A 23212-nucleotide genomic window follows, 5' to 3' on the forward strand; every position below is an offset into this window, starting at 1 on the left:
TCTTTTTTTAATATTTATTTTTTAATTATAGGTGGACACAATAACTTTTTTATTTTATTTTATGTGGTGCTGAGGATCGAACCCAGTGCCTCACGCATGCCAGGCGAGCACTCTATGTCTCTGAGCCACAGCCCCAGCCCTCATCAGTATTCTTTATAATTATTACTTCAATAGCTCTACAGTATTCCACCATATAAATTTATTCTAAAATAATGGAGCCACTTTTTCTTTCTGAACTCTAGGGCACTAATATATTCTTTATTGTATTATAAATATTGCGGGCTGTGAGCATTCTAGTATGAAATCTGGCCAAGGACCTCTCTGAATTCACTGGGTATCCAACAATGGATTATTCCATCAATGTGGATTATTCTATTAAAATGAATGCATGTTTTAAGGACTTTCAACCTACTTGTGTCCAAATGGCCTTTTAGAAGGATGGTGCCGGTTCACACTCTCACCGAGGGAGTGGAGCCCTATCTGCTCCATAGCAAGACTTCCAGCTGTCTCTTTGTCTGGTCTTCTCTTTTGGGAGGCTAGAATCCAGTTCACTGGGGGACTCTAGTGAATGCCCAAGTCTCCTGGGAATTGTCATGATTCTCCAAGTACCCTGGAGTGTTCTGCTCCGTGACTAGGTATTCTTATTCTGAAATCCGAGAGGGTGGCTGCAGACAAATGTGATGTAAACTTTGTTGGAAGAATTCCTGATGGTGGACTTGCCAGAGAGCAGTTTCTTCAGGGAAGATGCCACTTTTGTTCACTTGAACACTTTTATATAAGATGAGAGCACACATTTAGAGGGCGACCCTTGTGTGGCTTCAGGCTAGGGTGGATGAACTTCCCAGCATCTTCACATCACAGATACCATGTGGGAAACTACTGTGTGGTCCTTTTTGATTCATTCAAATTTTTAAGTGGGTTAAATGTTGTTGAACTTTGTGTCCTGAAGTGCAGAGACATCCAAGCTATCTTGGTCATAGTTCTTAGAACTTCCTTGCAAATTAATAATTTTTACCAAACAGCTACTTTTTTTTTTAAGGGAAGGAAAGGTTGGGGAGATTTAGGAACTTCAGATCACTGATTAAAGGAACACTTGCAGACTGTCTGCCTGTGACTTGAGTCCATGTATGGTTCTTGTGGAGGAAGAGAAGGGAAGAAAGGAGCAGAGAGATGGGAAGGATGAGTGAGGCTTTCCTCTTAGAATAAGCAGCAGCCACAGGGCATGAAACCAAACTGGACAAAAATTACCTGCCAGGAAACGAAAGCAGATAGGTGGCTATCACAGGTTCTGAGGAGCTAGAAGAGGAGTGACTGCTCTTTGGGATACAGGGCTTTCTTTTTGGGTGACGAAAACTTTTTGAAACTAGTTGGAGGTAGTGGTAGCACATCATTGTGAACATAGGAAATGACACCGAATCGATGAACTTTAACATGGTTAACATTGTTATGCCAAGGTCACTTCTTCCACTCACAAGTCCTGTCTTACCTGCAAGCTGGACATATGCAAAGGTGTTTGACCAGAAAGGAAATAAACAGGACAAAAACACCAGCCCCAGGTGTAGAGAATGGCAAGTGAATCTAAGGAACCTGCCCAGGTCACCCTTGGGTGGCCTGACTAGGGGGCACCTCAGTGTGTCCTCCAGGGGAAGCCAGGCCTCACCCTTCTGTAACTTGCTCCACTTTTCAGAGAAGGGTACAATGCCTGGAGGGACACATCCAAACCCACGGAGATCCTCACCAAGCTCTGCAAAGACAACAAGCTGGATGGACCCTACTTTCGCCCTGGGAAAATACAGATCGGAAGCAAGGTCTTTTCTGGAAAAACAGTCTTCACCGACGAGGACACTGGTAACCCCCCTCAGAGTCCTCCGCTGTAGCTCTTCTCCTGAGGAGCATGATTCCATGGTGTTCCAGGGCACAGTGCATCCTCTAATCAGAAAGAAATGCATGCCTGCGGCAGAAATGTGGAAAAGCAAGTAGGAGAATGGAAACCACTCAGGATCCCCAAACTCAGACAGCTAGCTGTGCTACATTCTGTGTGGGTTTGTCTGTGTATAATACGTTACATGTTTAAAGGACTGGAAACATGCCATAGTTTTGTACCCAGCTTTTTTAAAAAATTTTTTTGTAGTTGTAGATGGACAGCATTCCTTTATTTTGTTTACTCTTATGTGGTGCTAAGGATTGAACCCAGTACCTCACACTTGCTAGACGAGTGCTCTGCCACTGAGCCACATACTCTGGTTTCTCTTCAGATCACATGAATTTTTCACCTTTTACGCTGCTTTTTCTTTATTTCCAATGGATTATGATGATTCTGCTTTGTTCTTTGATAATACTCCATTATTGAACAATTATTATCAATATTTGATTTATTTTGATAATATTCCATTTCATGATTAGGCTATTTTTAGCTATATCCTGCTCATTTTTGTAGTGACCATTAATTAATTGTAGCATTAATTACAAGTTCCTTAGCCATGTTTTTGCACATTTTTTGTATTTCTAGAATATAGATCATAAGGTAGGATCAGGTCAGAATAGAGACAGTAACCTTAAAATTAATATTATGTAAATAATTGGGTACAATTGATTACCCCATAAATGCTGTACCCATAACTATCTTATTTCAATATCAACAAGTAGGTTTTCTACACAAACATCGTAGGACATGCCAGAAAGTTCCCAGAGAAACTTCCATGTATTCAGAATGAAAAAAATCCACCTTTGCTTTAATGATAGGGAACAACTTTTTACTGTCACATCTGCACATTACTGCCACTCTAGAACAGTTCAGTACTTTTGGTGCAAAGGGCTCAATTAAGGACACAATACAGGGTATGTTGGTTCTTATTGAGCCCCATAATTTTGGTACTAACGTTTCTTTTTGCTTCATATTTTAGTCTCCCCAAATCCTAGGTTCTTACATGCAAAGTTATTGATATTGAAACTGTGTATTAATAACATATGGATGGATTTCTGTTGAAAAAAAATACATTTCACAATATATTCTAAAGTCAAGTTAATTCTTGGGCAGTATTCTATATTTTATTATTAAATAATGATCTTTTTGCCCACTATAAATCTAAAATCATGGGGTTATTTTGAGGGGGGGTACTGGGGATTGAACTCAGGGGCACTTGGTGAATGAACCACATCCCCAGCCCATTTATCTAGAGAAAGGGTCTCACTGAGTTGCTTAGCATCCTGCCATTGCTGAGGCTGGCTTTGAATTTGCCATTCTCCTGTCTCGGTCTCCTGAGCTGCTGGAATTACAGATGTGCACCACTGCACCTGGCTAGATTTATGTTTTGGGGGTCAGTTCCTGACTGATTAAATTTTATGACAAAGATTTCATCCATTAATTTTGTTTGTGCCTGTCAACTTTTTATTGATTGTACTTACTGCCTGCCATTGGGAGATTTATTTTATGGCTCCTTTTAAAAAGCCAAATTCAATTTTTCTTAATCAACTGTGGTCCTTCCTAAGCTTTGTAAAGATTTTATTTTCTCTATTTTTGTCTTATATTGTGAGTATTCTTCCTGCTGCTATTTTTATCATAAGTTACCTCCTTTGGTAGAATGACAATCAGAGACCCTTTCCAGTGATGAACGTTTTAGTCAGTTTTAGTCAGGTTTTTTTTTTTTTTTTTTTGGTGATTAAAAGACCCTCTCAATTAAAATTTAGAGGAGGAAAAGTTTATTTATGGCTCAAAGGTTCAGAGGTCTCCATCCATAGTCAGCCAGCTCCATTCCTCGGGACTTGAGGTGAGGCAAAACATCATGGATGGTGAGAGTGTGGTGGAGGGAAGCAGCTCACATGATGATCAGGAAGCACAGAGAAAGACTTCACTTACCAGATACAAAATATATAGCCCATAGCCACACCCCACCTGCCTCCAGTTACCACTCAGTTAATCCCACCAGGGATTAATTCACTGATTGGATTAAGACCCTCATAACCCAATCATTCCTCTTCTAAACCTTCTTGTATTGTCTCACATGTGAGCTTTTGGGGAACACCTAATATCTAAGCCATAACAGTGTTGGTGTGAGGGCGCACCCAGCAATAATGAGAACAAGAGGCCTCTAGGAACACATATGGTCACCACTTTGCTTAGGGCTGCGCTGACCAGAGGCCCTCTCACTGTGGAGTTACCAACAGTTTCACATTCCCAAGACACATCCTCTCCTGTAGCCTGAAGCCACGCTGTGATCCATGCATTCTGGAGAAATCTGCCTTAGTGGGTGGATGGAGCCCCTATGCCAGGACCCCTGCGGCTCTCTGAGTTTCTTATCAACCCTGCCATTTCTCTCTTCTCTTTCTCCTCCCCCTCTTTTTCTCCATTTCCCCTTTCCTTTTCTCTTTGCTGTCTTTTCTCTCCCCTTTTCTCTGTATTTTTATAAATGATCCTTAAAGGAAGTGTTAAGGGGGCATCGACGTCCCTTGCTGCCTCCTTTCGGGAACACCATCTGACAAGTCTCTTTCTCTGTCTCCTTCCCTGCAGAGGAGATGGTGGAGTCCTATGAGCACTTGGCCCTCAAGGTTCTCCACTCCTGGGAGGATATCCCAGAGGTCGGGTGCAGGCTGGTTCCCGAGCACATAGAAACTCGGCCGCTCTACCACAAGGATAAGCCAGGAATGGAGCAGGTATTGGCAAGACGGGCCTGGCCCCCGTAGGAGTGCTTGTCCCCAAGGGGTGTGGTGTTGTCCCTAAAAACTAGTCTCCAGTGTCCTAGAGTAATGTGTGTAGGGGGAATCTAAAGATAGATGCCAGAAGCTCCCGCCCACCTCCAACAACCAAAAATGTTTGGCCTCTCGTGGGTGGAAGGGCAGGGATGCTGCTAAATCAAACATCCCATAATGCACAGGATGCCCCTGCCCACCCCCCACCCCCGCAAAAACAAAGAACATCTAGCCCCAAATGCCGGTTATGCAGAAGTTGGAGCCAGTGTTGGCTTTGTTAGTACTTTTCCATTTTATGATTTGAGTTCTCAAACTCTTTGGTAAATCTTGACATTAAAGGAACTTTGAAACTCATCAGACACACCTCAGACCCTGTCTAATATCTGATTTAGGTTCTCCCCTGGGCATGTGCACAGGGACACACACACACACACACACACACACACACACACACACACACAAAGTTTTCCTAGAGAAGCAACAGAGGATGGCTTATCTTGAAGAATTGGCAAGAAGAAACTGTGTGGAAAAAACCTAACCACACAGCAAGGTTAGGAGTGAGAAGAAAGAGAAGACAAACTTGGTGAAGATCCTTCCATGAGCAGGATCTTTAATACAAATCCTCTCATCTGTTCAGGGACGACCATAGAGTTGTTTATCCAAACTGGGGCCATCTTGAATGACTGAGGGCACCGTTAGTAAATAAACTGGTACAAGGGACACACATCAGGATTTCCTAAACAAACAGGGATTGGTGGTTCACCTGACTTTATACTTAATACAGCCCCATATGGGCTCCTATAAAGTGATCCCCACTTTTAAGATTAGGAGATTGAAACTGAGAGAGGCTGTAACTTGCTCCATGATTCCTGGCTGGCAAGTGTAGAGTTGGGATGTCACACAGGCCATGTGAGTCCCTCCCCTGTGCTCTGTCCACAGCCCAGGTGGCTCCTGTCCCAGCTGCAGATTCATTCTCTGTGTAACAGGCAAGGCACTGAGCTCCAGGGTAAAGGGCCAGCAGTGTCCAGGGACAGTGGGGGTGGGGGGCTGGTCCATTTGAAAGAGTAAACCATTATCAGCTGTAGAAGCTGATTGTCTTTTTGAAATTCAACTCCAGATGTTTGAGATATGTTGGTAACGGATCCTTTCTTTTTCCTGTCAGATGTGACTTTTTGATTTAGGTTGAAAGTTAATGCACCTTTACACAAGAAATTGTACCAATTTTCCTTAGGACTCCATTGAGTGTTCTTCCCAAATGCTAAACCTTTGCTTACATTGTTCATCTTCTGAAAGCTTTTTTCCTCTCCTAGCCAAATCCTCCCTCTTACCCAAATCCTTCACGTCCTTCATACACCAGTGGATTTCCATCTCCTTATAAAACCTCCCCTGGTTGTCCCCAGCCCTTGTCACACTCTCGTCCTCTTGCCTGAGCTGATGAGTGTTTATAATACACACAAGAGCTGAGCATGGAAGGCATGGAGCTTCTCCTGAGGTGCTCTGAAGTCTCTGGCCACAGGGGAGAGTTCCAGGCAATGGACAGAAGGCCCTAAACTGACCCTAGTTAGCCACAGAACTTCAGCTCGTTCCCTTGACTTCTCTAAGCCTCTGTCTGTGAAGTGGAAGCGTGCCTGGGGTGGATGTTAACAGAGATAAAGGATGTGAAGGTACACTGGAAACATGAAGCATGGTCTTTCTGGGAGATAGTATTGTTCCCTTCTTGATCTTTGGGAATGTGTGGAAAGAGCAGGGTTTCTAAGGTCACAGACAGGGCTGGATCAGGACTCCACTACTTGGCCATGAGTGAGTGTGGGCATGAAGTCTTCTCATCCGCCAAGTGGGAGTAGTGGTGCCCTCTCTGGGGTATTGCAAGAACTCACTGTATATTAGCGCATAACACTGTGTCTACTACATAGAACCTGCTCAGTAAGGATCTGCCCACCCTTCTCCTGTTAAAATATGATCTAATTCCTAATAAAAACTTCAGTTCTGTCTTTATTAACACATATGCTACACATGTACAAAGGTACCACACTAAGCCCAATACTCATTTTCTATTAAAGGGATCTGTTAAAACTGCTCCTGGTCAATTAGCTATGACCCCACCCTCTCCCAAAGTTAATGATTTTCTTTTCCTAACAAGGGCCGCCTGCAGATGTGGGTGGACATGTTTCCCAAGGATATGCCTCAGCCGGGACCCCCCGTTGACATTTCACCAAGGAAACCCAAAGGGTAAGCCAGCGGCACCCCAGCTTTAGGAGAAGAGGCCGTGGTGGCAGACTGAACAGTGGTGGCCTTTGATCTGGTGCCTGATAGGTTACCTACACCCATACCTCAATTTCCACCTGCCCCATTACAGCAGGGAGTAGGTGATGGTGGTTGAAACGATGGCTTCTGATCTTCAAGTTCATCATGTGAAAATTGCCTTTTAAGAGAAGGAGGCTCTGCTCAAAGAAATTCATGCCCTTGGCAAGTCTGAGCTCTCCAGCCAGGATACGCAGTTCTGATGGAACCAAGACCTTGAGTCTGATATTTCTGAAGTTAGCAGATGTGAAGATGCCCAGGGACCAAAGGCGGCACTAGAATCACACTGACACTAGTTGAGTCAGTTTTCAAGGTCATCTACCTAATGCTGCCTTCCGCCCACCCCAGGTATGAGTTGAGGGTGACTATCTGGAACACTGAAGATGTCATTTTGGAGGATGAAAATATCTTCACAGGCCAAAAATCAAGTGATATTTATGTTAAAGGGTAAGTGTTTCAGCAAACTCCGTTCTTCCTTCCTCCCTCTCCTCACCCCTTTAATCCCTAGCCAAGTCTCTACCTTGTGGAAGATGCTACACCCACATCTCCTGGCCGCAGCCCATCTTAATTTGTTAGATAAAGTCAATATTTGTCTTATTTTGTCACTTTTTTAGGAATTATTATCTTACAAAAATATTTTAGTAAATTTCATTACATAAACATGTTTCGATTGGATGTTGGATACTTAAACCTTTTAAGTGACGTTCAAGATCTGTGGACCTTTAAACAGAAAACAGCAGAGAGCTGAGCTGCTATCATTGAAAGATGAATCAGTCTAGCAGATTGTAAAATTAAATTAAAAAATTAAACCTAGACCTGCCCATTTGCTAGTGCTACTGATAAATGAGATACCAACCTATTGACCCAGGGAATGAAGCATCTGATGGTCTTTTTTTACATCTTTACCCTGCTTCCTTTTAGCCCTAGTCAGAGAAGGGGATGAGGTGGTAGAGAATTTTTTTTAAATAATTTAAATTTATACTTTAATAAAACTCATCTCGGAAGTAGTAAACCCATCCTAGCCTCATGCTAATCCCCTGGCCTTTCCCAAGTAGGGAACATCCCGTCTTCAGAATTCGTATTACCCAAGCATTCGGCAGTCAAAACATGATCAGTGGTTCAAAATTCTCATTTTTTCAGGATAAGGATAGAAGGGTGAGTTGAATATTAACCAAGAAGGAGCAATAGAAGTAGCATGACTCAAACAATAGTTTAAAAGGCAGAATTGGGATTCTCTGAAATTGCTTTCTGATCGCCAGTTCAGGAAAGACTCAAGTGTCCTGTAAAAAGGTATTTTATCATGGCTCACAACATGGACAGTTTTGGGGGAGTTCAGATTGAGGCTTCCAGAACCCTGGCCCACTACTGTGAACAGAAACAGATGTTTATACCTGTTCTCTTCCTTTCCTGGCCTCCCCCAGCTTCTCACCCAACGCCAGTCTGGCTTCCTCCCCAACACTCCTCCAAAGCAGCCCTCACTAAAGTGCCGGGCTCCCCACTTCTCTGACCCTAATGGTCCCGTTTGGGTTTAATGCCTTTACCTTATTGTCCTCTATGGAGCACTTGACATAACTGACCACATCTTTTTGAAACACACTGGTTTTTTTTAGCCTAACCTTTGTAGCAACACCCTCTTCTGGTCTTCCTTCTACCCTGCTGATCACTTCTCAGTGATTTAAAAGCATATTCTCCTCCCACTAGTAGCTCAGTAGTGCAAGATATTGTCCCAGACCCTCCTATCTCACACTGCTGTATCTTTCTGCCATTTTTTTCTTTCTTTAGCTAAATAATTGGATCCATAACCCAAGTGGTATCACTGCTCTATGAAAGGAAGGGTCTTGCCTCCCCTTCCCTACCCTGGGTAGGAGAGTCCTCTGCTTTCTGAAAGCAAGTGGTTTGGATTGCCATTTATCATGAGCAAAAAGTACTTACTTTTCTGAATTAACTAATTCACCACGGATAAAGTCCTAGGGAAACATTTGTTAGTCAGAGCTTATATAATGCTGGGCATGGAGGAGGAAACCAGATAATACTAAGAAAGAACAAGATAGAGAATTTGGAGTACCCCAGAGCTCATTACAGATACTAGCTCACAGCCCTGTGAACCAGATACTGTAACTGCTTCCATTTTATATATGAAACAACACAGAGAAGTTAGAAAACTTATCCATGGCTGCACAGTTAGTAGGCAGCAGAGCCAGGATTGGAACCCAGGTGGCCACAGGTAGCACCCCTATCCTCCATGCCACACTGATCCAGGGCCACTGGACTCCCAGGGCCAGAGAGGAGGGGGATAAAACAGGCCTGAGCTCAGGTCTCATCCAGCCCAATTCTAGAGGGCTCAGAGTAGTGTGCAATCTTGTTCTAACACTCTGGTACAGAGATGAGACCCTTACAGAGATGAGACCCTTACAAAGAGGGTCCCCAGGGCAATGGGTTCAGTCTATACTTTCACTTCCTATTTCCTGAATTTTCCATCTTGATCACATGGGGTTTCAGGTGTGCCCAAAAAATGGAAGACACTCCCCACCCTGCCTGAGGGTGAAGTGAGTCTTAGGTCTGTTCCAAGCCCTTTGATACCTCTTTTCCTCTTTTAAATTTCAGTGGAAACTTCCATTTGGCCTAATCACATGATAATTTTAAAGCTGTGGCCATATTGAACCTCTTGATTATACTGATGCCTGAATCATGTCTCCGAGTGTTTGAACTTTGTTTTACTCTTCATTCAGGTGGATAAAGGGTTTGGAGGATGACAAGCAGGAGACAGACGTGCACTACAACTCCCTCACAGGAGAAGGGAACTTCAACTGGCGCTTCCTGTTTCCGTTTCAGTATCTCCCAGCTGAGAAGCAAATGGTCATTACCAAGAGGGAGAATATCTTTTCCTTAGAGAAGATGGAGTGTAAGACTCCAGCTGTGTTGGTGCTGCAGGTTTGGGATTTTGAAAGGCTGTCCTCAGATGACTTCCTGGGTAAGCCAGTGGCTTCATCAAGCACATATTAATGTTCAGGGTTCTGTTCCAGCTTTTGGAGATCTGTGTCTAATTCAGTTACAAGGATAATAATTTCTGTGCTATTTATGATAGGAAGAAATTGGAAACAGCCCAAACAGCTATGATGATACAATTGGCTAAATAAATTGTGGGGCAACCGTATGATGGACCACTACACCTTCAAATAGACATAAGTTGATTTTTATTCTATCACTAAAAGGTGGTTAAACTTGGAATTCTTAGGTCCACTCTGTGCCTGTCTTCCTCCTTTACAAAATGGGAATAGAACTATTGAATATGTCAGAGGGTGGTGAAGCTGTAATGTGACAATGTAATTAAAGAACAAACCGCAGGCTGGGGGTATAGCTCAGTCGGTAGAGTGCTTGCCTTGAGTACACAAGGCCCTGGGTTCATTCCCCAGCACTTCCAAAAAATAAATAAATAAAAGAACAAACCACAGTGACTTGAATATAGTAAGCACTCGATAACATTGCAACCATTAAAAATACTGGAATATTTAATATGTTGGAAAATTGTACAGGATGCATTAAGTAACAGTGTGAAAAAAATCCGATTTCTGTAAAATATGTTCCTATATATATATATATATATATATATATATATATATATATATATATATATATATATGAAAGGGAAATTCATAGGGAGAGGGGGAGGGGGAGCTAGTAGTAATAACTGACCATACAGAAAGCTGTAGCCAATTTGGGGGGAATGGAACTATGGAAACATTTTCTGTTCTCAAATTTTTGCATGCTTTAAAATTTCCATAATTTACAAATATTACTTTCTAATAGGAAAAAAATTGTTAAAACAAGATCTAGGATTCTCTTCATTTTACTCTGAAGAAATATTATAGAGACCCCACTAAGGTCTGCTGTCTGTCCTGGGAGCAGACACAAAGGCAGAGAACTTGGCTTTGAGCTGGAGGAGGAGTGGGCTCCAAGAGGAAGGGGAGGCAGTGGGTGGGGGACCTCTCTCAGGGCATCAGTGCTGAGGAGGAGGACGCTAAGGCGTGTCGTCCAGCCCCAGGGCGCCCACTGGCAGAGCAGGGAAGGTGCCCAGTAGCCAAGACACCAACCTGAGGCTTGAAAGCCACATACTGTAGTTCTGCCTCATCTTCTGTCTGCAAGCATGTCACTGATTCCTCGATGGCACCCAACGTGGTCATATTTATTCTCCCGATACCTGGCACATATGACCTCCCACATTATACCCATCACATGACTGGTGAGTGAACTGGCGAGTGCAGATGGTGACTGAATAGTCATTCCAGATCGGCACAGTGGCACACGCCTGTAATCCCAGCTACTTGGGAGGCTGAGGCAGGAGGATCACAAGTTCAAGGCCAGCCTGAGCAATTTACAGAGACTCCATCTCAAATAAAATAAATAGGATTAGGGGTGTATTTGGTTGTAGAGTGCCCCTGGGTTCAACCCCAGAACCCAAAAAAAAAAAAACAAAACAGGAAAAGAAAAGTCCTTCCGGAACTTTTCAGTTTTCCACAACCGTCCTGGGCCTCTCTTCACAGGCTCCCTAGAAATGAACCTCAACAGTTTCCCTCGAGCTGCCAAATCGGCCAAAGCCTGCGATCTCTCCAAGTTTGAAAACGCCAAGGAGGAGAACAAGATCTCTATATTCCAGCAGAAGCGTGTGCGTGGCTGGTGGCCTTTTGCTAAAAGCAAAGAGCTCACGGTAAGTGACGACTGTAGGAGGTGGAGTGGGGGGCAGTCAGGGGACATCACGTTTTTATTGAGTCATTTGGTGAACTTCAAAAGTTAAGTGCTTTGAATTGACGTGGAGCCCCTTAAGCACAACCTCCGCTGAGAAGCAGAACTCTTAGAGCTTTCTGGCTGCATTAAGCCTTCACATTTCAGCCTGCTTGACTGGATGGCTGTCTGCGTTGGTGGTTTTCTATCATTTGGGCCTGAACTTCTGCCCTGGCATTAATTTTTGTTCAACATCTTTCGAAATTATGCATGAAGTCCTGAGTAATGTAGCATTTCAATGTAACTACCTTGTCTTTTTACCCCTCACTAGACTTGATTTAAAAATTGATCCATCCTTTTAAAACCTCCTCAGGAGGGCAAGCAGAAGGGTGTTTATCCTTTCCCTTAATTGCCAACTTGGTCCGTCCTGCAGGCACTGTAGGGGGTTCGGACCCTTCACAAATATCAGGAAGGACATCTTTCTTGCCTTTTCCCCAACCCCCTCATTGCTCCATGGAGGGATGACTTATGTGACCAGGAGGTTGGGCAAAGGTGCAAAAGCTGGCATGTGGGCTCTTGGCTCTGCTGCTAGCTGATCTCCCTGCTGCAGGGTCAGTATAGTTGGGAAACAGGGTTCTCTTTGTACCTCACTGGGTGGGTGGCAACTCCAGGTCTATGGTGTCAACGCCATGGTGTCTAGTTGTACTATGTTTTCTGGGACTTTTTCTCTTTCCTCCACTCTCAATCTAATCCCCTCTGACTGATGATATGGGTAAAGAGACTGCGACTCCAGCCAGGTGCAACCCTCCTGGCTCCTGCAGTACTCCATGAGGGTTTACTGCCCACCAGCCTCTGAGCTGGTTCTGGGCTTCAGGGCTTAGCACATGGTAGATGCGCAGTCAGTATTTGTCAGATGAATGAAGGAACTCAGAAATGAATTAGTCTCGAGCTCCATTCTCAAACAGCTCTGAGTCCCATGAGAGGGACAAATGTGTCCACAACGCAGTTGTACTCGAAATAATCTGGGTACAAAATGCCAAGAAGGAACGGAGAGGAGAGAGGGATCTGATTATCCCTGGGGGGTTGTGCAGAGTTGAGCATGATTTTTTCAAGAACAGAGGACAATGATAGGTCCTTCTAGATGAAACAGAGTGACGTGCACTTCAGGTGGAGGAACAGTGATGAGCCCAGCGTGACCAGGAGGTCACGTGTAGCCCATCTGGAAAGCTGGCCACCCATGGGCCAGGATCGGCAGAACACCGAACCAGATGGGAAAATGGGGTCACCAAGTCTGGAAATCCAAATTCTGACCTGTTGACATAATTCTGGTTTCTGTACATTAATAAGCAGCAATTATAGGTGAATGCTTATTTAACTGCCGTCATCATGACATTTCTTAACCCTTTAGAGCTCGTCTAACATATGCAGACTCTTCTGTTATTCCATCTGACTTCATCTTCCAGGCCTTTGTTTCTTTAACTCATCCAAAAATATCTACTGAGCAACTATTAAATGATAGGCCCTGGGAATAAAATACAGGAATTCAGACAAGGTCTCCTCTGTCATGAAGCTTATAGTTTAAAGCCAATGACACACACAAGCAAAGCCACCCACACCAAGGAGAAAACAGAAACAAGCTGGTCAGGACCCAAGTGCTGAATGGAAGCTTATCCAGGGTGGGACTTCATTCAATATGGCGGCAGGGGGTGGGGGGGTGGGGGGTGGACTTTGTGTGACTGTGAACTAGGCTGAGACCTAAAGAATGGAAAAGGAGCCATTGAGAAGGAATGGGGGGACGGGCAGGAGACATAAAGTTTGTTGCTTAGGAAAAACTAAACTTCAAAAAGACTAGAGTCTCCTACAACCAGAGTGCAGCAAGGACACCAGAGCCGGCCTCTCAGGCCATGTGAAGAGTGTGGACTTCATCCTAAAGGGAAGCCGTTGAGTGGTGTCCAGCAGGGAGGTGAGGGGAGAGGCTCACATGAGAACCCTGGAATGCTGTGTGGACAGTGGGCGGGAGGGGTCAAAACTGAGAAAAGAGGCAGAGGACTAAGCAGAGATGGAGGAGGAAGGGGAAGAAAATGAGCTGAGGCCAGTCTCTGAGAAGGGCAGTTGGATCACTGTGCCAAGTGCTCCTGAGTGGTTATATAAGAAGCGACAGAGATGTGCCTGTTGGATTTAGCAGTATGGAGTTTTTAAAGAACCATCGTTGTGAACATTCATAGCAGCAGCATTCACACCCACTAAAAGCACAACACCCAAATGTCCATCAGCTGATGAATGGATAAATAAATAAAGGTCTATCCATACAACAGAGTAGCATTCAGCCACCACAAAGAAGGAAATGCTGACACTTCGAAAACATTGTGCCCAGTGAAAGCAGTCACCAAGGGCTAAGTGATGTCTGATTCCATCTGTGATGTCCAGAATGGGAAATCCATAGAAAATACCTTAGTGGTTGCCAGAGTCGGGGAGAAAGGGAATGGGAGGGACTGCTCACTGGCCCCAGGGGAGTGGGCTGGCCGCAGGTTCAAGGCCAATTAGGGGCAAAGCCTGGCTCCATTGACCAGCTGTGTGGCCTCAGGCAATGGACCTCTCTGAGCCTCCTTACCTGTACAAACACAAAATGAAAGTATGCATCTCACAGAGCAGTTGTGACACTTAAATGGCAGATTCTGTGTGGCAGGAACATACTAAGTGTCCAACTTGTGTCAGAATTCGGGGTGAGCCACTGTTTGGCATTAAGTGTTCTCAGCATGCCCACCTCCCTCTGCTTCCAACATGAAGTGGCTTCGTATCTGAATGAGCATCTGACCCTTAGGGATCAAGCTTCTGGTCAATAGAAGAAAAGAGAAGGGTAAGAGTAGAAGCTCATCTGCATACTTTATACCACTGTGTAAGGACTCTCCAGGGCTGGGTGCAGCTCAGTGGGACATGACCACACAAGGCCCTGATCCCTGCCACCTAAACAAACCATAAATAAATAGTGCTCCTGAGGAACCGGCCATGACTCAGGCTCCCACAGCCCGAGTGAAAGGCTTTCCTTTAGTAAGTATGGACCTTTAATGAAATGCCCTTAGTTTTTATTCCGTGTGAAGTTCCCTCTTCTGAGTCTACGTCATCATGTTTTCTGTCAGCTGTTTACTTGCTCAGCCGTTTCGGGAGCCTCCCCTGGGCAGGGCTTTGGTAGGGGTCTCTCAGTGACAGAGGTGCAGTGGAGGCAGCCACTGCCACTAAGGAGCTTGCTGTCTCCTGGGGAAAACAGACCAGAGAAGCCAGCAGCAGCCCAGTTTGCCCAGTGGAGAGAGCACGTGGACTGTAGCAATAACAAGTGCTGCTAGGATAACTGCTGTTCCAGATGTGGTTCTGAAAGCCTGGATGTCCCTATGACAACTGGACCCCACCTCTGCAGCAGCTGACTCAGGAAGCCAAGCCACACCCTCGACAGCATTCAGCCACCCAGGGTCAGGTCTTGTTCCACGCCTCCTTCCACACCTCTGTCGTCCCTTATCCTGCTCCTGGTTCCAAACTTGCCCCCTAACTAACCACACGGTTGGCCTGCCCCCAGGGTCCCTGGCCAGCACCCTTCAGTCAGAACAGCACTGAAGGTTCCATTTTTTCTAAAACTCCCACATCTCTCATCTCTATTTTTGAGTCTCTGACAAACACAAGTAACGGTGCCCATCGCCATTGCTGCAGGAAGCTTTCAATGAAGCCTGTTTATTCTCAATTTGGTGGGCTTCCTAACTTTCACAGTTCTACACACTACATTAGCTCACTTATCTGCTAAAACCCCAGGAAATATGGATGTATTATCAATTTCCATTTTATGAACAAGAAAGAAGAGGCACAGGGAAGCTAAGTACCCTGCCTATGTCACCCAGCTAGTCAGGAGAGGATGGGATTCAACCCAAACAGTCTGATTCCATATTCCCTGGTCTTGACCACTATGTAGTACTTCCTCTTCTGGCCAAGCTCCGTGAGAACAGAAGGGACACCCAACCTGGTCCTGAGGTCATCCATGGTTTTCTCCAGGGAGGTCCAGGGTGTTATCTGCTGGGATAAGAAAACTTACAACAAAATCTTCTCCCAACCTGGAGAAGCTCTCCACAAAGGTAGTAGAGGGGGAAAAGAAAAAGTTTTATTACTAAGTAAGTAATTAACCCAGAGTATGAAGCACATCGCAAGCATCCTTCTAAGAGATTTCAGAGACAGACAGAAACTTCACCCTTGCATATAACCAAGCAGTTATAACCCACTACGCACCTGACTTCAGGATCAACCTCCTGTCCTCAAGTGAGAGGACCGGACAGCACCATTTGTCACACTTAGTGAGATTCGCCTGGCAATTGGGGTGACCGCCTGCTTAGCTGATTGTCTTTGTGCAGAAGAAAAATAAACATGCAAGTCTTTATGACAAGAGACAGTTTTACAACTTAGACCAAGGTCCCCAATGAAATTAGGTCCCTTTTCTCCCTCAGAGACTGAGAGACCACGACGCTAACTCCTAGGTCCTGTATACTGACATTTCTGGGTGTAAAAGACAAACGCCTGCCTGGTTTTCAGAAGGATTTATATACATTTCAAAGAGAAGAGAAAAGACTTGGAATTAAATTAGCTCTACTCTAAAGTAGAGCTCTAGGAAAAATGAGAGCGCTCACCAGGGAGAAGGAAGCCTTTTCTTTTCTTGCATTTGCTCTCACCCTGTCTAAAGGGAAAAGCTGACTTCATTCATCCTCTGCCCCTGGGCAGCCCCAGGCAGAGCCTTGGCCGGCCCCAGCTTGAAACCTGGTCCCAAGCCTGCTTTCCCTGCAGAGGGTGTAACCCAGCCTCTGTCCTCTTTCTCCCTGGGTCACTGGAGCCTCATCAAGGAAGCGGAACCTCTGACCTCTTTCTCCTACTGTGTAGCAGGCTGGACGGAGCCAGAGGCCAGGAGATGTCCTGGGAGACCGCCTCTCTAGGAGTGCTTCCTGTCCCCACGTCTCAGATTCCCTGTCTCTAAAACCTGGGTTGGCTGGGGTGCCTTAGGGGGTGACTTAGGGTTGCCTCCAGCACATCCTCGTGTTCTGCTGGATGTGTATCCCCAGTGTCTGGGAAGCCACCCTTCTTGTCACAGTCATGGCAGGTAAGAAGGGCTTTGTTTACTGCCACCTGCCAGATTCATCTTTAAAGCTTCTTCTCAGTATCCCCAAGCAGGGCTCCCCATGTGGAACGCTGGGTCCTCACAGTCAGGGTGGAACAGCTCCAGGACATTGCTGAGGAAAGCCGCCCGTCCTCACCAACGTGGTCCTCAGGTCTTGCATGAAACTCATCGTGACATGCGATTTACATTAGTCCTGTTACAAGTGACCTTTTAAGGAAATTATTCCTTCAGGATATCAGGATCTCTCTCCCTCTCCCTCTCCCTCTCTCTGATTCTTTTTAGTTATACATAACTGTAGGATTCATTTTGACAGAGTATAAAAGCATGGAATATCATTTGTTCTGACTCTGTCCCCAGTACTTCCCCTTCCCTCCCCTCCTTGCTCCCCCCACCCCCCCCCCCGTCCCTTCCCTCTCCCCTCCTAGTCTTTCTGCTATTTACTAATAGTTTTGAACAGGCGAATCTCACAAACCAACAGGAACATCAATAACTAAAGTGAACATCAATAACTAAAGTGAAAAGGAGATTTCTGTGCCTCTGGTTTGTGTGGGAACCAGTTGTCAGCATCTCCTGGGGCTCCAGGCGCAGATGCTGGCACCGGGGTTGGAGAGTGACTGGGGCGAATTCCTTCCTGGCATCTAGACATTCACAGCTTAGCTGAGGAGGCTGGTGACAGGCAGATGGGTAAATAATAGGAGGCAATCTCAGATTCTGCAGGGGCAGAGAGGGAGGGATTTACACGAACACCATTTTTAAGATTGTATAGTATGCATTGATAGGAAACTTTAAAAGCACAAAAAGGGAGGAAGGAAGTAATATCACTCATCTGCACACCATCTAAAGAAAACCATGGCTCATGATTAGGCTATTTCCATACTTTGAGATTTTGGTTGCATTGAGATTTTGGTTGTCTTTAGATAGGCATCATTATTCCACTTTCAAAAATTGTATCTTTGTTATTTTGTTTCATTCAGTGTTTTCATGAGCGCTCCCTGTCGTTATACCATCTATATTATTATTAACTCTTTATATTCTCAAGATAGAAATGTCTTCATTGAATCACTGGGTTTTCCCTTGAGATTTGTTTATTAAAATAATTGAACTATACAGAGAAGTTGAACGAATAGGAGGCCAATACGCAGCCATAGATCCACCACCAAGATTCAACCCTTGCTAATATGTTGATATATTTATTTTTATGTAGGTTTGAATATTTGGATGTGTTTATGTATGGGTTTTTTGGTTTTTTGTTTGTTTTGCTGAACTACGTAAGAGTAAGTTGTAGATATTACGTTACTTCACCCCTAAATACTCTCACAGGCATCTCCTAGTAGCACAGACATTCTCCAACATAGCCATCAGCCACATAGATCATGACTGATCACATCTGAGAGTTAGTGATGACTGCCTAATACAATTATATATCCATATCACGTTCACTCCTCCCTCTATAAGGAGAATATCCTGTTGCCCCCTAAATGTCTCTTATAGCTGTTTCTCTTTCCACACAAGATTCACTCCTAGTTCACATGTTGCTTCTGGTTATTATATTTCTTTGGTCTATTTTATTTTAGAATAGTCCTCTGACTTTTTTTTTTATGACATTGACTTTGTGGTGAGCTAGGCCTGGTTTATCTGGCTGTTTTCTTATGCTGTTGCTTATCTTATTCCCTATCCCTATATCTCCTGTGAATTGGAGGTTAGATACAACAGCTTTTTCAGGTTGCAGTTAAACACCTTTGGCCAGAACACATAATAGGTGATATGTTCACTTCCTGTTGAACCAGGTCAGAGTCACACACCCTCCAGTGGTCTCACTGATGTGATGCTGTGTGCTTGCTTGGTGGTGATGGTAAGCACAGATCTCTTCATTGTAAAGCATTTCCCCTTGGCATGAAGCAAGTAAATGATCGGGTAACATTTTGGCACGGTGGGGAATTTCTGTTGTGCTGTCACCTCTCACCCAGTGTTTTAGTAACCACTGGTGAGCTAAAATGATTTTCCTAAGTCTTCCTAACTTTTGTCCTTCCTTCTTTCCTTCCATTCATCTGTCCATCCATCTATATCTATCATCTAATTCTCTTATTCTTTCTCCATTAATTAGTTGGCAATCATCTATTAAGAAGAGTTTCCCTACAGTCATAAAAGATAAAATGTTTAATTATATCTCTTAATTCCCAAATTTTAGAATCAAGACATGGTGCAACTTCCACATTTGAGAGAAACATTCAATCCTTAACTTTCTGGGTCTGGCTTATTTCACTTGGCATGATGTTTTCCACTTCTATCCATTTTTACCAGCAAATGCAGTAATTTCATTCTGCTTTATGGCTGAGTAAAACTCCATTGTGTAAATACACCACAGTGAATGTTATCTTTATGTATATCTATAAAGAACTAACTTTTACAAAACTACAAATAGAAGGAAGACCAGTAGATCAAAGGAAAGGGAATGGGGAGGGAGGAGGGAAGGGAACGGGGGAGTACTAGGGACTGAATGGGAGCGAATTACATTTATATTTGTATGATTATATCAAAATGAACCTAAATATTATGTAAAACTATAATGCACTAACTAAAAAAATAGAGTTGGTATAAGAGTCACCTCCAATAATAGAAAATGGGATTTTGTCTCCTGCTTTTTTATTCTATCACTATGGATTTTTTGATTTTTTTAAAAATATATTGTCCAGCTCTGTCCACTGAAAGAACTTAGAACCAAAATCACCCAATACCAAGAAACCTCCTAGCCTGTGGATCCTGGTTTCTTTTTTTTATTTTTTATTTTATTTTTTTTAAGAGAGAGAGAGAGCGAATTTTTTAGTATTTATTTTTTAGTTTTCGGCGAACACAATATCTTTGTTGGTATGTGGTGCTGAGGATCGAACCTGGGCCACACGCACGCCAGGCAAGCGCGCTACCGCTTGAGCCACACCCCCAGCCCATGGATCCTGGATTCTAATTACTAGCTCCTACTAAAGGAAGCCTGGGATCATTGGAAAAGGGCCTGACTTCAGAACCAGGGCAGATAAATCCAAGAGGAGTCTGAGACACCTCATTTAGGGCAAATAAGACAATTTGAACGTCCCCAAGAGTGACTGTGCTTTGTACACAAAGCTTTATTCTGAGTTTTGAGTCATTTCCTTAATTCAGCTATCCAGAATGGAATTCCAAGTTCAGGGTATGACTATACAATACACACATACATACATGCATATGTGTATGTATGTATGCACATATCTATATGTGCATGGATGTGTGTATAGATGTACACACACACACACACACACACACACACACACACACGTATTCCTTTTCCTAAAGGAATTTGAACCACACACATCCCACCATTGATGCTGGAGGACACCCCATGTAATACCAGTGAGGGCTGCATTTTGATAATTGCTGCTGAGGAAAGGGTTTCCAATCAGAGAGCTCACTCTCAGCTTCCCCGGGTGTCCACTATCTAGTCACAGTGAAGTCTGAAGCTCATTGATAACAAATGTGACAAATCCATGATCTTTCAGGGACTTTGCCTTATCATTTTCGTCCATCCGTAGATGTCCTTAGGTTAATGGCTAGTATCTCAAACTGCCCACGTTTTTCTAGCCCTGGTTTTAAATTACATTTGGAGGCTATTATTAGCTTTAGATCTCTACTTGCTGCTAGGCTGAATACTGATGATTGGCACGGACACAGAATGCTCTGTGTGGAGAGATTGCAGCCAGGCGTGGTATTTATCAGAATGTGGCAGTTATACTGCCTTCCTGATGCTCAGTAAATGCTTTGCAACCACCCAGGCAGGGCAGAGAGGCTGTAACAGGGCTCTCCAGAATAATCACAGATGATTTCTGTGCCAAAGGCAAAATTAATTGAATACTGTCTGCCTTCTTTTACTTTACGTTTTCCTGTAAGAAGCAGGTCTGTGGGTCTTCTCTGGGCATTTTCTGTATGAGCAGAGATATTTTCCATTAGACATGTGTGTCTGTTGATGAAACAGTGCCCAAGGTAGCAGCTTTCATTTTTTAAAATGTTTCTATTTGCCAAGCACCAGGCTAAGCATTGTAAATGTGTTATTTCACTTATGTTTCAAACCTAATAGGGTACACACCAATAATACCCCTAGGGACAGTGAGGCTTAAAGAAGGCCGGTAGCTCACTCAGGTTTGCACAGCAAACCTGTCTTCAGTGCAGACCTGTCTAACTCCTGTGCACTTAACTGCTTGCTATGCTAGGCTGTGACATTCCCTAGGCTCTCCTGGACCAGCCCATAGTGGGGGTCAAATGCACATACTAATGTCAGAGCGATGGTAGGGATTATGGAGTTTCTCTTGAACATCTCAGGAAAGGTACACAAATCCATACTATTTAAATAGCCTAGCTCTTTTCTTCCTTAACAAGAGGTCACGTAGACAAATGAAGTAGAAGATAAATGGGATTTGGCATCAGAGGACCTGGATACAGATCCTGGTTTTAAATCCAAGTTAGCAGACCTTTCCACACCCTTGTTTCATGGACTGCAAAATGGGGCAGAAGCGTTGTCTACTTTGCCAGGTTGTCAAATGGTTTAGATGGAATGACACAGGCACACAGCACCAACTGTTATAAAGGCCTGTGACTGAGCTTATTATCATGGAGCACTAGGGCAGAGGGGCTGCTGGGATCCTTTTACTCTGATCCCAATGTATGTTCTGTTGATTTACACATATTCTCTCTTCCAAGAATTCTGGAACCTAGCAACTGGTTAGCTCCTCTTAAACTGACTATCCTTCAAATTGGAGCTACTGGATGAAGCATGTCATGTATGAAATACTGCTTGGTGGCACTTAGGTCACCTCTGAAGGACTCCTGGAGATACATCCTGTTTGCACATAGAAGTGCCTCTGCCATGATTTTTTGGGCTCATTTCTTGGATTTCTTCCAGTCACCAAGGCTTGGAAGAGCTCCTCAGGCTTCATTCTGCCTTTCGTAAACCCTAGAAGTGAAAGCCAGGTGGCTCTAAAGAGCATCTGGCCTTTGGACATAGGAGAAGATAGACCCGGGAAGACTAGTGCCTTTAGATGGTGATTAGGAAGACAATCACGGCATCGTCTCATGTAGTTAAGAAGAGCCTTGTGAGCTTCTAGTTTAATGATCTGGCAAATGGATAAAGATGTCGGGAGGTGGCTGGCTACAAGGGAAGCCATGAGCTTGGGTATCACCCAGACCTGGGCTCCGGTTCCAGTGGGTTGGCTTATTGTGTGTGTGACCTTGGAAAATTTGACTGCTGTGTCTTGATTTCTCCACCTATGAGAAGGAGCTCTGCGTTTGCCTTGCTCATTGCTGAGCCAGAGAAAAAGGCGGGGGTGGGGTGGGGTGGAGAGCGAGGGAGAGGATAGAATAAATGAACCAGAACAAAGTGAGCAATCAATAAAGTCTGGTATTTGCAGTTAGAGTTCTGTTGCAGTTACTCCATCTCAATAGCTGTGTGGAAGAGTGAATATAATCAACAGAAGCTTTCTTTTCTTTCTTTCTCACCTTTTCAAATATGTCCTGAGTGCTTCTACGTGCAAGCCATTGACTGTAAGGCCAAGATTTCTCAATAGGAATGAGACTGCAAATGTTCATGCATCTGAGGAACTTTTCTGGAATTTGGGACATTTGAGTTTGGGTTTGGTCATGTTCTAATCCAAAGGGTGGTTAAGAACATCTAGATTTGAACTCACAACTTCACCTGCAACAAAAGCCCACTGCATTTATTTTATATGCAGATACCTGGCCACTTTATCCTCTTTTGCTCCTCAACCTCACACCAGTTCTTTCTAATTTCTCCCACAATTACATTGTCATCAAGCAACCAACCCTGCTTGATGGGCAGTCCTTGTCTTTTCAGGGTGAATGGGTTAGTTAAGGCAAGACCACTGGCTCAGCTGATTCTTAGAACTTTTCACTGGGGTGAGAAGTCAACCATGCCTTGAAATTACATAATGTCTAATCCACGTGTGATCCAGAGAGAGGAGTTCAAGCAGTGGTCATATGTCCTCAAATACTTCTAGGACACTATAATCCCCTACCAGTATCTGTCTCCCTCGTATAACCTTAAATCTCAACAGACGAAGCCAAAGGAGTCAGGAGGAGAAGGAGGAGGACGAGTCTCTCTCCTCCACCCAGACCAGATGCTTCAGGAGACTAGGGATTCTAGTCTTCTTAGTCATTACATCTCCAGTGTCTACAACAGTGCCTGACATACAGAGGGTCCCCAAAGTAATGAGTGAATGCATGAACGAGAAAGAATGACTTGATTTTTGCAGGGATCCGGTCTCAAATTTTGATGATTCAAGATATGCATCACTGTCAATAACTTTGGAAAAGCACTTTTAGAAA

The 23212-nt window shown here is 44.1% G+C and overlaps 1 protein-coding gene across 1 annotated transcript in view; it reads left to right on the forward strand.

Annotated features, from left to right (window-relative positions):
• Window positions 1-23212, forward strand: part of FER1L6 (fer-1 like family member 6) — a gene marked incomplete at its 5' end in the record, with an annotated part of 117869 nt that overhangs the window by 92190 nt on the left and 2467 nt on the right. The window contains 6 exons of the mRNA XM_081266407.1: window positions 1688-1848; window positions 4508-4650; window positions 6827-6915; window positions 7336-7434; window positions 9717-9958; window positions 11529-11692. Coding sequence (XP_081122533.1) covers window positions 1688-1848; window positions 4508-4650; window positions 6827-6915; window positions 7336-7434; window positions 9717-9958; window positions 11529-11692 — 898 coding nt within the window. The remainder of the gene's footprint in view (window positions 1-1687; window positions 1849-4507; window positions 4651-6826; window positions 6916-7335; window positions 7435-9716; window positions 9959-11528; window positions 11693-23212) is intronic.

This window comes from Spermophilus citellus (genome assembly GCF_964194105.1).
Source record: "Spermophilus citellus genome assembly, chromosome: 14".
In the NCBI taxonomy this organism is placed as follows: Eukaryota; Metazoa; Chordata; class Mammalia; order Rodentia; family Sciuridae; genus Spermophilus; species Spermophilus citellus.